At 49.5% G+C, this 14,215-nt stretch overlaps 1 protein-coding gene across 1 annotated transcript in view; it reads right to left on the reverse strand.

The window, feature by feature from the left end:
• Positions 1-1,096: 1,096 nt before the first annotated feature.
• Positions 1,097-14,215, reverse strand: part of LOC122370902 (serine/threonine-protein kinase/endoribonuclease IRE1-like) — a 134,472-nt gene continuing 121,353 nt past the window's right edge. The window contains exon 8 of the mRNA XM_043346853.1: positions 1,097-1,534. Coding sequence (XP_043202788.1) covers positions 1,313-1,534 — 222 coding nt within the window. The 3' untranslated portion in view covers positions 1,097-1,312. The remainder of the gene's footprint in view (positions 1,535-14,215) is intronic.

Below are 14,215 nucleotides of genomic sequence, written 5' to 3' on the forward strand. Positions count from 1 at the left end.
GTGCCGAAACCGGTAATTGAGCCAGGGACCCCATTTTGGCTATCTCAACTCAAATCTAATGTTAAGGTGGGAGGGTCCCTTTAATGTAACACAATTCACTTTGTATACGAAACCTATAAGTCCCTAAAAAATAATCCTATTTACAGCTTTTAAAAAGATACAGCTTATACAGCTTAGGCATACAATTTTTTCCTGCACTAAGATAATATTCATTTATCTCCACAGAATATGGTAAATTAGTGCTGCTGAAGTTCGCTTTCGAAGCGTCTCCTCCAGGCATTCCACATTTCTCTAGTGCCATTTTGGATCACGGAACATGGCTGGACGCGGGACAAGTCCGTCTGCGAGCTTGGACGGACCACGTGACCACCTCCTCCCCTCCCCCTCACTCCCGTCCCCTTCCCCAGCAGGGCGTCCGATCTAACCGCGCCCCAGGCAGTCGGCTCTGTCCGACCCTCACTGGTCGAGCCACGGCCCGGTGCCGCCTGAGTTTGTGCCGGGTGCAAAACTGGAGCAGTAACTAGCGCCGGAACTAGTAATCAGCACGACCATCGTCAGATGGCAGGAGTGAATGGAATAAGCGGTTCCAGGTTTCAGAAGGAATGGGGCAGGAAAAAGCACTGAAAACAATGTTTTGCTGATATAGCCATAAAAAGTTCACTGAATTAGGAGAGCAGCACATCAGTTTAAAGCCCTTCAGATGGTGGTTTTAATAAACGCACAATCATTTCCCAATTCGCCTCCAACGGTGTCACAGGCCAAGAATACGCTGAAATACTAGTGTGTACAGAAGCAACTGCGGGTCCCTGTACCTTCACTAGGTCTTTGAGGTCATTTTTGGTGAGTTTCGAGCAGTAGCTATCGATTCCGCTGTCTGTAAGCCTAATCATGCAAAACCCCAGAATTTGACCTTTGACCTGACCTTGACCCGAAAGTTGACCTCAATCTTAGAATCTTAAGAGTGCTTTGGGAAGGTGTCTTAGAGACCTTTCGAAAGCCGCCTCTCGGGGCTCGATACGACCATTGGTTCTCGAGATAACAGGGGGGGGGGTCGGAAAATACCCCCCCCCCCAGGCTGTCGTGGGTACGGAAATAGCTCAGGCGGTGCCGGGTTCAGGCGACAGCAATACCTTTTGAAAATTTCTTTTGCGACAGCTTGAACTATTTTTCACCTTTGTCGATACGACCATTGCTTTCGAGACAGCAGGAGTGTGCTGAATCCGACACCTCCTCATGCCGTCTTGGGTTAGGAAATAGCCCAGGTGGTGCCGAGCAGAACCGACTACCATCAGAGCGCGGGCAATAGACACCGTCACACATGAATCCTCACCTTATTTCGAATCAACCGCAGCAGCTGAGATACGGTCGCCTCCCTGTAGCTCTGGAAGTGGCCTTTGTCCAGTGACTTGTCGATTATCGTCCTCCAGTCCCTGGGTTCACCCTGCTCACCCTGCTCTCCGAACACCCGAGTGGGACATTTGTCGACCGTGGCCTTCAGCTCTTCGTCTTTTGCCATGATGAGGTCGCTAATGGCCTGTAAACAAAGCCACATTTACGAGTAAGGGCTCTACTAAGAGACCTTTCGTCAATCATATTTTTCTCGTTTAGCATCTGACTCCTTTCAATCCCACTTCTATTGCCTAAATATCAAACCAATTCATGTGTATTAGGGTGGTCATTTTTTCGCAAAGTATATGGAGTTATCGTTCCAAGCCTCGATTAGGATGCACTTTTTCATGCTGATTCTAAATCCGTCGAGAAAAAATGAAAAATTATAAATAATTACCCCTGTACCTAAGTCTTTGAAGTTTTTCGATGACGTCAAACATAGACCTCTGTACACATGGACTGGACACATAAAATCTTGCCATAACCACAACGGCCCTAAAAGTAAACATTATAACTCGGGAGCCCGTTTACCTACGACATCCATTTTTTTCACCGCCGCATAGCCCAATTCATCGAAATTGATGGGCACCATCCGCCACACAGATGCGGTGTGATGGGGGAGCACCTGCACGTGGCGCGTGGGAGATGTTTATGGAAATGGCTTGACAGTATCTCTGGAATGGCTGGGCGGAATGACTTCAGATTTGGCACACAGCTAGGTATAACATACTTGCCAATAACACAAGACCCCAATTGTGAGGTGCCGATGTATAGTATATCTAAAAAGTATGCCCCCTGGTTTCGCTCTCCCACAGGAGGCGAATCGGTAACTTGGCTGAATCCCAGTTGCGGCACCCGGCCGCCAGGGTCGCTGCCGCGCGAGCGCGGCCTTGACCGCTCGCATGTCATTGGCAGTTCGGTCCCTCCCCATCTCTACCGAGGTGAGGAGGGGAGAAGAGGAGAAGAGAGGGGAGGGAGCGGCATCCGCTCGGCACTGGGCGATACCTGGCTGACCCCGCGCTCCCTCGCTGACCTCCGTCCTGCCCTCAGGCAAAGACCGACTTCCTCGGCCCGTAGCGGCCGAGCGGAAAACCGAGCTCGCGGGGTGGGACTCCATTGGCCCAATCTTATAAATGGAATGCTGTCGTATTCACGGCATTAAATAATATCAATAGTGATACCAGCAGTGGATGTGGTAAAATACAGTCCAAAACAAACGGAAGCACACGATTCGTGCATAACCCTCGCCCGACGAGGGCCTTTTCCATAACACGGACGGCGAGGGGGGGTTGGTACGACCCCCCCTGGCGATTGGCTTCTATGGCACTTAGAAACACCAAATTTACAGGGTAGATGGGTCTATGGGAGGTCTCGCCCCTGTGCAAATTTGGTTGCTCTAGGTTGAGGGGGGTTTTGGGGGGTATAATTGTAAATTTTTGGCTAAAACATGCCAAAAGTTTTTCGTTTATAACTTTTGATCTAATTAAGATAGAGCAAAAAAGAAAAGCACCAGTGAACTCAGCACGTCAAGGCGCGTCGAATGATATACTTGTTTGCTTGCTTAAGTGTACATAAAAAGTTAAGCACATCTTAAGTACATTTTAAGTCTTGACCCGCGCCCGGCTGGGGGTCCTGGATTTCCACGCCCTGCTGGGGGGGTGTTTGAACACCCCCTTCTAACTCGGCTCCTGGGCCACGTAGCGATACGCGGAAGGCGGCGTTCGAAAGAGCGCCAAAAATAATGACGAAATCACTTCGGTCACTTTTTGGTCAGGTCAAAGGTCAGGTCACCAGAGGTCATTGAAGGCAAAATTTCGCCGATTTTCAGGTCAAATGTCGACAATTTCCAGGAAGCCAACGCATAACTCGGGAACCAATAAAGCTACAGCGCCACAAAAAAGCGCATTCGATAGCCCTATTAACGCCCTTTCTGAGTTATTCTCTCAGATTTGGCCTAACTTCAACGGTTTTGCCTGCAGGGGGCAAAAACTGCAAAAATAGCCGATTTTTTCGGAAACAGTTTTTCTGCAATAACTTTTGACCCAAGCCTTTTACGAGCTTACTTTTACCGGCATCGTGTTCCTCTCGTCAAGACGCATCGAATGAACTGTAATTTGACCTTGAAAGGTCAACTTGAAAATTTGACCTCAGGTCAAGGTCATGACCTGACCGGAAAGGGTCATATTGCATATCAGTCGATCCGTATCGTCGAGCTGAGCACATCTAAGGCGTTTTCACCGCTCTAGCATGCCTCTATAAAAAGTTATTTGCGAAAAACTGTTAGACACCATTCGTGACCTGAGATGACCTCAGGGGCATAAATAGGGGTCACGGACACCATTTTCATGTTCAGTGTGTCTAAACCACTTGTAATTCAGTGTTTGGGAGTGTTTATAATGTCTTTCGTCCAAAAGAGGCGCAGTTCAATTTTCTCCCATTGACTTATAATGGGGAGGTCGCAAAATTGACCTGACCTTAGGTCACCGATATCAAAATTCTGAGATAAACATTTGATAGATACTGTTACCCTTATTAATCGCTGAAAGTTTCAATGCGATCGGTCACTCGGTGTAGCTATGGCAGACATTGAAACTTTTTATGAGGTGAGGTCACTTCAAGTGACCTGGTGACCTGACCTTGAATGACCTTGGTCTGAAATTTTCACAACATGTGCAGAATTGATGTATGATAAGGTGTACCAAAAACAGCGGCGCTCCGCGCCGCCGTTTTTGAGATATTCGCAAAAAACCACAAGGGTTTTTGAGATATTCGTTTTTGAGATATTCGCAAAAAACCACAAGGGTTCAAACACCCCCCAGCAGGGCGCGGGTTAACCCGCGAGTTGCTGGGGGGGGAGGGTTAAACGCCCCCACTTTTTTTCGCCGGGGCATAGCATAAAAACGGCGCGCCAAATTTTGAGTACCTGTAGGGAATTGATTGAAGTTCATTGTGACAAAGTTTCAAAAAAAAAAAAAATTGTCGGAAAATTTTTTGAGATATCGAGGTTTTAGTGACGTCATGATTTCTGAGTTTTCGACCAAAAACGGCATACGTTTAAAAAAAAATCATATAAAATCACAGAATAAACATACAGATATGCCGTAAACGCCATTAGAATGCCAATACCATGAACAATAAAATGGCTATCTTCAATTATTGATTATCGTTCCGCATTTTCCAAAATCTTGAAGTGAATCTTGGCAATTTCTCGTGACTACTTCACGACCATGATACATGCATTTCTTAAATTGATTTTTTTAGCCAAACACGTAGACACATGATAAAATGAATGTTACCATCGTCTTCTACGCCCCAAATTACCCGTAAAACATGTGTCACAGTCTCTCTGAAATGTTCAACACAACAATACGAGGGGGCGGTAGGTACGCCGGCACGGAGCGCCCGCGGGCCTAAGATTGCTGGTAGTGGGGTCGCTCGTGACAGCCTGGACACAATGGGGAGACGCCAGCAAGCAAAGGCGTGACTTACCGGATGCCCTTTCGCGTGTGGAGCGTCCCATCTCCGGGAGATGATCGCAGCGGCTGGAGCGCGCACGCACGAAAAACATGAGCGGCCGCCGTCTGACGTGCCACTCACGCACTGGAGGCGCCCGGCGGCCGGCGCAGTGTCCTCGCCAGGCCGGGCGGGCTGTGTTTGCTTACCCGACCGCTGGCGCTTATCTAGCCTCCAATTGGCGCCCGCACCCTCTGTGGCCGGCTCCCTCATATGCCGGTCACCTCCAGGAAACGGGGGGCCGGTTGTACCTCTAACGCCAACCGTTAATGTATTTTGCACGGAACTGACGTGAAAAGACCATTATTGATTATCGTTCCGCATTTTCCAAAATCTTGAAGTGAATCTTGGCAATTTCTCGTGACTACTTCACGACCATGATACATGCATTTCTTAAATTGATTTTTTTTTAGCCAAACACGTAGACACATGATAAAATGAATGTGACCATCGTCTTCTACGCCCCAAATTACCCGTAAAACATGTGTCACAGTCTGCGAACATCAGTTTTGATTTTCGGGGATATGTGCCTACCCGGTTGACCTGACCTTGACCCTGACCTATGCTTGACTGACCCCTACATGGAGCTGACACTCTTGTAGGCCTTATATGATAGATTGTGCACCGTTTTGACAGAGTTTATGACGAGAGGCGCTCATTGCGAAGTCCTGAAGTCCATGCTACTGAAAGCCCGATTTCAGGTGTTTGACCTGACCTTGACCCGACCTGTGACCTCAAAATTCAACTTTAAAGTATTCATCTGAAGCGTCTCGTCGCGTTTTTCGTTTGCCGCCTCGTGCGTTTCGCTGCGCCTATTGGTTCTCGAGTTATCGGCTGGGGGCGTTTCACGCCCCCCCCCCCAGCAAACGGTGGGTAGCGAAATACCCCAGCAACTGCCGGGGGTAAGGTCAGGTCACCAGGTCACTTTGAATGACCCAACCTCAAGTCACTTTTTTGCAAATTTGTCACCGTGTCAGAGCTGCAGTAGATGTCGGAGGCCTTTGAAAGTCGTAGGATGTTACCTATAAGGTCAATAGTAGCTACAATTTGTATATCTTGGAATTTTGATATCGATGACCTAAGGTCAGGTCAACTTCTCGACCTCCCCAGTATGTCAATGGGGGAAAATCAACTCCGTGTTTTCACCACTAAAACGGGTCAGAATGGCCCCATAAACCATATATGACTTTCATATACGATCAACCTTCACTACCTTGAGGTCTGTTTTGCTGATGGGCAGCTGCAAGGTCATGTGACCAGTGACGTCATCAAAGGTCGCCAAAGTTTTTTTTGCCGATAACTCCGTACAGGAACAAGACACGGCCGCGCGGATGGTTTCATTGTGTTCAGCTCGTCAAGGCGCAACGAATGATATACATGATGACCTCGAGGTCACGTGACCTGAAGTCAACCTTTGACCTTGATCTTTCGAGGTCAACATACATATCGGTCGATGCGGATTGACGAGAGGATCATGATGATGTCCTTATTTTGTTCCTAGCTTGACTAGTTCGAAAGTTATCCGAGAAAAACTCTATGCATATCTAGCGCCACCATTTTGACTTTTTTGACCCCTGTGACGTCATCTTTGACCTGACTTGAAAATGATCACACTAAAAATTGTAGACCTTGTCCGTGCGTATCCCATGCTTTACCGCTTGTCGCTATCTTGCTTCGTTCTCGAGATCTCAGGGGGGGGGGGGCGGTCATCCGCCCCCCCCGTCGGTTCTAAGTTGGCGCAGACCCCCGTCGGTGCGCGGGTTAAAATCGACAAAACCTTGACATCCCATGACGTCATTTGTCTCCTGAGTCCTCTCTATGTGGCAGCATAGAACCGTAAGCCCCTGAAAAAACACCTTTCAACCCTGAGGCCAGGAATTCAATAAATTTCACCTGACCGCATCGCTTTTTTAGCGGAAGCACCTCGGGCCTGTAACGAAATTCATTCCTACCCCGTCTTCCGCCTCCCTCTGTACCTACTGTCCAGCCCCCTTTCCCACTAACAATATTCTTATATGGTCCTCGCTCCTCACCTGTGACGCCTGTCCTGGCCCACTTCTCATTGGTGCTATGATATGACGTACATCTATATCCCTCGCACGACCAGACCATTTCTCATAACACGAACGACCAGGGGGGGGGGTTGTTACGACCCCCCCTGGCGTTTCGAAACGGAAGGTCGTAGAGCTTAGCGGAAAAAACCAACGGATTGCTCTCAACGAGATCTCGCGATTGGTGGTATATTTTGTGGTCCTAGGTCAACATTTGACCTACTTATGACCGGTCAAAGGTCAAATTTTCCGAAAAAATCAAACTTTTTCAACTTTGCGCAACGATTGCGGCAAAACGGTGAGAGATATTAACTTCAAACCTTCAACAACGTATTCCCCCCTCAATACTGCATCATATATGGTGTTTTTGGTGTATTTACCCTATAAAAGTAAGAGGCCTATTGCTGATGAGTGATATGGTGTCACATCACCCTCCGGTGTTTGTCCCGATTCGTCGGCTGTTGACCACTGCTCCGCTATAAATACTGTAGGTAACGACTCAGAAAAGATATGTGGATATCCACTGCAATGTGGATAGCATCAGCAGAAAACCTCGGGACTCGGTACACACTTCGTGAAAATCCGGCCGGAGGCTGTACCTCTTATGGCGTCATAACTCCGTGACCTGACCTGACCCGGTCAATTTTCTTGCACCACACGATAGCCAATGCTTGCCCCAACATGCATGGGAAGTTTCATCATGATCCATCAAACAATGTGGGTATCACCGGCAGAAAACCTAGGGATTCGGCGCACACGTTTGGTAACTGTCGGCCGGAGGCTGTACCTCTTATGACGTCATAACTCCGTGACCTGACATGACCCGATCAATTTTTTTCGGCAAAAGATGCGCAAAGGCTGCCCCAGAGGGTATTGAAAATTTCAGCCCGCTACGACAAGCCGTTTAGCGTGCACTTCGAAAAAACCTCAGGGGGGGGGGGTTGATACAACCCCCCCCCCTAGGCGTTCTAGGGATATGTATGACGTGTGTGTATGACGTTTGGATATAGCGGCCGATGCCGAACGCCGAGCAGGAGCTGTGAAAGGAACATTCGAAAGCCAACCGCCGTAGTGGCCTGACGTATCGTTATTCAAAGTCTCGGCCGATTGTTTATTACTTTTGGATTCTATCGTCAAATTTACAATACATACTTGAAGAAAAGAAAAACCGTGTTGGTTATACGGCTGGAACAAGAGGTCCCAAAACAGACTATCACAGAAGAAGAAATTGTTTATTTACTTTTTACATTTCTTACAAATGGTGCCGTGACCCGGATCTAATAAAAAAACTCAAGAATCGAAATTGGTTCCGCAAGAAATTGTCCTACGAGTCTACGAACAGTAAGCTGTTGTTATGGGGGCAGACCCGTACCTGTTAGGCCCGCATACTGGCCACTCTGTGACGTCACCGCCTGGGGCGACCGACCGGCCGCTGACCGGCGGTCGGGTCGCGGCGCCGGGTGGGCGTCAGTCTGCGGCGGAGCGCCGAGCGAGGAACAATACAGACTGGAGTGCACCACGACTGTGTAGTGCACGGAGGACGAAGAGGAACGGGCGCGTGTGGCACATAACATTTTGGCGCGGTAACTTACCTCTCATTGTATGATATTTGATATGTTGAAATGCATATGAGCGGCATGCTCCAGGAACGTGACTGAATATTTCATATTTTTTCTGGATATTTTACCGAGCATAATTTTTTGGATATAAAACAATTTATACCATTTACAGTTGAGTATTTATAGAACATTCATATTTATTTAGATCAATTGAAATATCTAAAAATATTAACGATACATATTTTGTTTATTGAGCGGAAAGCTCACCGTCCTCAAGTATGGATCCCAAGCTGCTATTCCTCACCCAGGCAAGGAAATTCTCTGGCAAAGGTGGGGAAAACTGGGACACTTGGATATCCCATTTTGAGGCTCAAACTCCCACCTTTGATGAGGAGAGTCGCCTTCAGTGTCTTTTGAGTCTACTTGAGGATGATGCCTTGGATGCCATGCTAGCCCTGCCCGTGGGGGTCAAGGTCAAATATGCTACTGTGAAAGCAGCACTTGACGGTAGGTTCGGCAGGAAGGTCGATCGGCTCCAGGCGCATGCTGAACTCAGTCGCGCAGTACAGGAGCCCGGTGAGTCGGTGGAAACATTTGGTGACCGGATTAGGAAGCTAGGAAGGCTAGCCTATCCAGATGCCAGCGACGGCGACAGAGCGGTGGAAAGCTCTCTCACCAGCCGTTTCATATGTGGGCTGCAGGACGAATGGACCCAGAGCAAAGTTTGCAGTCGTAACCCTGAGACACTAATGGAGGCAATCCAATTAGTGCAGACCCTACGCAGCCGCCAGGAGGCACTCCAGGCGGTGCGCGCGACAACAGCAATTGCTCTGTCTGCCACATCGGGAACCAGCCGTGGTCCCGGGGGAGGTGACATGGACAGCAACGATCGTGTTCGCGCTCTGGAGCATCAAATCGACGAAATTGGTCGCACTCTGCGAGCACTCACAGCAACGGATCGCCAGGCGGGGTCATGGCAACCAGCCAACGAAGGAAGCAGGTGCTACAACTGCGGCATGACCGGCCACTTCCGAAGGAGATGTCCCACCCTGAGGCAACGCACACTGGACGACAACAACCAGCGAAGACAACCAGCGGCCCCCCCCCCCCCCGGGGTAACGTGCAGGGCGCTGAACCTCCCGTGCCGCCGTTCTGCATGTGCTGTGGACGTCAGGGACACTGGATGGCGGACACTGGACTCAAGAATTGTCTTGTCCACCACTACAACCGCCACCCAGCCGCCATCCATTGGAAGAGATAGGCTCTGCGGCACAAAGTGTCGTTTTAAACTGGACTGGGAACCAATGTGTGATGCCATTTCGAGCTAAATTTATGCTCATTATGTACCTAGAAGCATTGGGAATAACGCTCTGACTGTACATTTTTAGATTTTTGCCTCTAAATGAAAATATTTACAATCAAGTACTTTGCGAGCGCAGTTTAGAAGCTCCCGTAATGTTAAAGTCCTATCTCATGTTGTGAAACATGTTGTGTTGTGCACATGTTGTGAAAATTTCAGACCCAGGTCACCTTAGGTCAGGTCACCAGGTCACGCCAAGTGACCTCACCTCAGAAAAAATAAGAATGCTCGTCATAGCTACACCGACTGAACGATTGCCTTGAAACTTTCAGCGATTGATTAGAGCAACACTATCTATAAAATGTTTATCTCGGAATTTTGATATCGGTGACCTAAGGTCAGGTCAATTTTGCGGCCTCACCATTATAAGTCAATGGGAGAAAATTGAAAAGCATCTCTTTTGCACGAACGCTATTCTAGACACTCTCAAACATCGAGATGTAGGTAAAATAGACACACTGAACCAGAAAATGGCAACTGTGACCCCTCGCTATGTCCCCGAGGTCATCTCAGGTCACGAACAGAATCTAACAGTTTTTCGATGATAACTTCTGATAGAGGCGTGCTAGAGCGCTGAAAACGCCTTAGATGTGTTCGGCTCGACGTTGCGGATCGACTGATATGCAACATGACCTTTTCCGGTCAGGTCATGACCTTGACCTGAGGTCAAATTTTCAAGTTGACCTTTCAAGGTCAAATTATAGTTGATTCGACGCGGCTCGACGAGAGGAACACGCTGCTGGCAAAAATAATGTCATTGCTCTTTTGAGTCAAAAGTTATTGCCGAAAAAACGTTTTTCGTAAAAACGGCTATTTTTGGAGTTTTTGCCCTCTGGAGGCTAAACCGTTGACCTGAAGTCAAATCTGAGAACATTACTCAGAAAGGTCTGTAAAAGGGCTATCGAATGCGCTTTTTTGCAGCGCTGTAGCTCTACCGGTTCCCGAGATAGCCGTTGGCAGTTTCCAAAATGTTGAAATAGTCAACATTTTACCTTTGGTGACCTCTGGTGACCTGACCTTTGACCTGACCCAAAAAATGACCGAAGTGTTTTCGTCCTTATTTTTTACGTTCTTTCGATTGCCACTTACCGCGTGTCGCTACGTGCCCCAGGAGCCGAGTTAGAAGGGGGAGGGTGTTCAAACACCCCCGCGGCCCGGCGCGGAATCTCAGAGCAATGGCCCGGCGCGGGTTGAATTATATCCATATTTTTCCCAGTACTTTCCTGAACACTGTGGTGAGTGTACATTTTTCGTTTTTTGCTTTACAAGCGTAAAATTCGTCTGGTTTTACACCACTTCATTCGCCTCCATAGCCCCGTAACGGCGCCGCGCGGCCCGGCCGGCCAGCGCCCGCTGTAGTTCCAAACACTGCCCGATAGATGGCAGGCGCAGAAGTGGTCCCAGCCGTCCCGGTACGTATCTATTACGTGCGACTCAGAGCGCATGTGTGTTTTGGCGACCATCACTTTAACCCGCACCCCAGTGGCGGTCTCAGCCAACTTCGCCCTAGTGGGGGGGGGGGGGGCATATGTTACCACCCACCTCTAACTCAAAAACTAAGAGGGCTAGAAAGACGCGGTAAAAAGCAGTCGATAGCTCTCAATACGTACGTTTAAAAATATTTTTTGGTCATTTTTCACCTTAGAGCAATATTGGGGTCACCAGAGGTCATCAAAGGTAAAAATTTGCCAACTGTCATTATATTTTTCAGAAAACATGTCGCTATCTCAGGAACTATGGTAGCTAGAGGAAAACGCATAGAAAAGCAATCGATAGCTTTTGAACTCTTCTTTTGAAAAGGTCATTATCAATATTGACCTCAGGTCAACGGTTTAGCCTCCAGAGGGCACATAGGCGTAGGAACCGGGGGGGGCCAGGTGGGCAAGTGCCCACCCACTTTTTGAGGTGGGGGGGCCAACCTTGTGTTTTGGCCCCCCCCCCCACTTTTTACTCGAGGCCCTCCCGTCTCGAGTTGAGAGGACGTCGTCAGTCGTCACCTTGCAGAATAAACAAACTCGGTAAAAATAAGTTCCACGAATCCCCACGCACGGACTCCAAGGGACCCTAGAGGGTCCAAGGAGGCCCTCTATCCATACTTGTCAGCGGAGGCCTCTGAGACTTATGGCCTGAGGGGCCCTAGTGGATCTGAGGAGGCCCCAATATCCACACTGGTCTGGGGAGGCCCCTGACACTGGCGGTCTGGGAGGCCCCTCTATCCATACTAGTCAGAATAGGCCCCTGACACTGGCGGTCTGGGAGGCCCCCTAGTCCCTACCCTCACTAGTCAGAGGAGGCCCCTCCATCCTCAATAGTCAGAAGAGGCCCCTGAGACTGATGGTCCAGGAGGCCCCTCCATCTACACTGTAGTCAGAGGAGGCCCCTCATGAGACTGATGGTCTGAGAGGCCCTTAAAATCACACCAGGCAGAGGAAGCCCATGAGACTGATAAACTGAGAGGCCCTTCTATTCATACTGACCACAGGAGGCCCCTGAGGCTTGTGGTCTGGGAGGTTCCTCTATGCACACTAGTCAGAAGAGTCACCTGAGACTGATGGCCTGCGAAGCCCTTATATTCACACTAGGCAGAGGAGGCCCCTGAGACTGATGGTCTGAGAGGCCCTCATATTCACACCAGGCAGAAGAGGCCCCTGAGACTGATGGGCTGTGAGGCCCTTCTGTTCATACTGGCCACAGGAGGCCCCTGAAACCGGTGGTCTGGGAGGGCCCTCTATCCACACTAGTCAGAAGAGGCCCCTGAGACTGATGGTCAGAGAGGCTCTTATATTCATACTGGCCACAGGAGGCCCCTGAGACTGGTGGTCATAGAGGTCCTATAGTGAATCTGAGGAGGCCCCTCTATCCACACTGTTCTAAGGAGGCCCCCGAGACTGATGGTCTGAGAGGCCCTTTTATTTATACTGGCCACAAAAGCCCCCTTAGATTAATGGTCTGAGAGGCTCTTCTATTTATATTCACCAGTGGAGGCCCCTGGGATTGATGGTCTAACAGGCCCTTCTATTTATACTAGCCAGAGGAGGCCCATGAGACTGATAGTCTGAGAGGCATTTCTTTTCATACTGGCCAGAGGAGGCACCTGGGACTGGTGGTTTGAGAGGCCCTACTATTCATAATCGGCAGAGGAGGTCCCCGAAATTGAGGGTCTGAGAGCCCCTCCTATTCATAAGTAGCCAAGAGACGACCCTGAAATTAATGATCTGAGAGGCTCTTCTGTTTATACTAGCCAGTGCAAGCCGCTGAGGTTGGTGATCTGAGAGGCCCTTCTATCAATACTTGCCAAAGGTGGCCCCTGAGACTGATGGTGGCCAAAATAGGCCTCCGATACTGATGGTCTGAGAAGCCCTTCTATTCAAACTAGGCAGATGAGGCGCCTGAGAATAATAGCCCGAAGAGCCATGTGGCGGCAACTGGCCGTTGAAAAAAACTCGGGCCATATTGCGGCTTGTTAGGGCCCCACAGAGCTCATGAGAGCACCTCAAGGGCTCCTAAGCAGACACGCTTATCTCCATAAGGGTGCCACACCGGCTTCTGAAGGCTCCTTGTAGGCATCCAAGGGCCCTTTCCGGCCTCTAACGGCTCCACCCGCCCGTGATGTCTCCACACCATTGTTTATGAGCGCCACACACCGGCGCCTTTGAGGGTCATACCAGTGTCTCTTAAGGCCCTACATCGTTGGCTCTGGGGGCCCCACACCGGCGCCTCAATGGGCCACACACCTATGCATCTCAAGGCTCTATAGGTGCATCAGAAGGATCCACACCGACACCTCTGAGGGCCCCACACCAGTATCTCTGAGCTCTGAAGGCCCCACACCGGTGACTCTGAGGACTCACCGGCGCCTGAGAGCACCATGTTGATGTTTAACGGCTCCAAAGGCCACTGAAGGCACCACACAAGCTCTCACTGAGCTCTTATGTCCCATACCGGCGTCCCTGAGGGTCCACATCTTTCGGGCACCCATCGGCGACTCTGAAGGTCCCACACTGACACTGTCGGCTCCGAAGGCCCCACCTGCGTCTGAGAGCATGGTGCAGTCTCTAAGAACCACACAGGGCTTCTGAAGGCGCCTGGCAAGCTCTATAGTCTATCGTTTTAGCTCTGATAAGTCTCATGCCGCCCTCTGCATAATTAAGTCGCATTCATTAACGCACGTGCCGATTTTGTTCCAAATTCATGTGCTTATAGTGCAAGATTTGGCAAAACTCATGAGCACTGTAATGCGTCGTTGGAAAGTTGTCTGCTTGCCCTCCGAGATGGTCAACATGACCATCGGTCACCTGCAGACTGTGCTAGTGCTGGAGCTGATCCGCCGGAAGGCCGCTCAC

Source organism: Amphibalanus amphitrite, unplaced genomic scaffold (assembly GCF_019059575.1).
Source record: "Amphibalanus amphitrite isolate SeventyFive unplaced genomic scaffold, NRLGWU_Aamphi_draft 001183F_arrow, whole genome shotgun sequence".
Classification (NCBI taxonomy): Eukaryota; Metazoa; Arthropoda; class Thecostraca; order Balanomorpha; family Balanidae; genus Amphibalanus; species Amphibalanus amphitrite.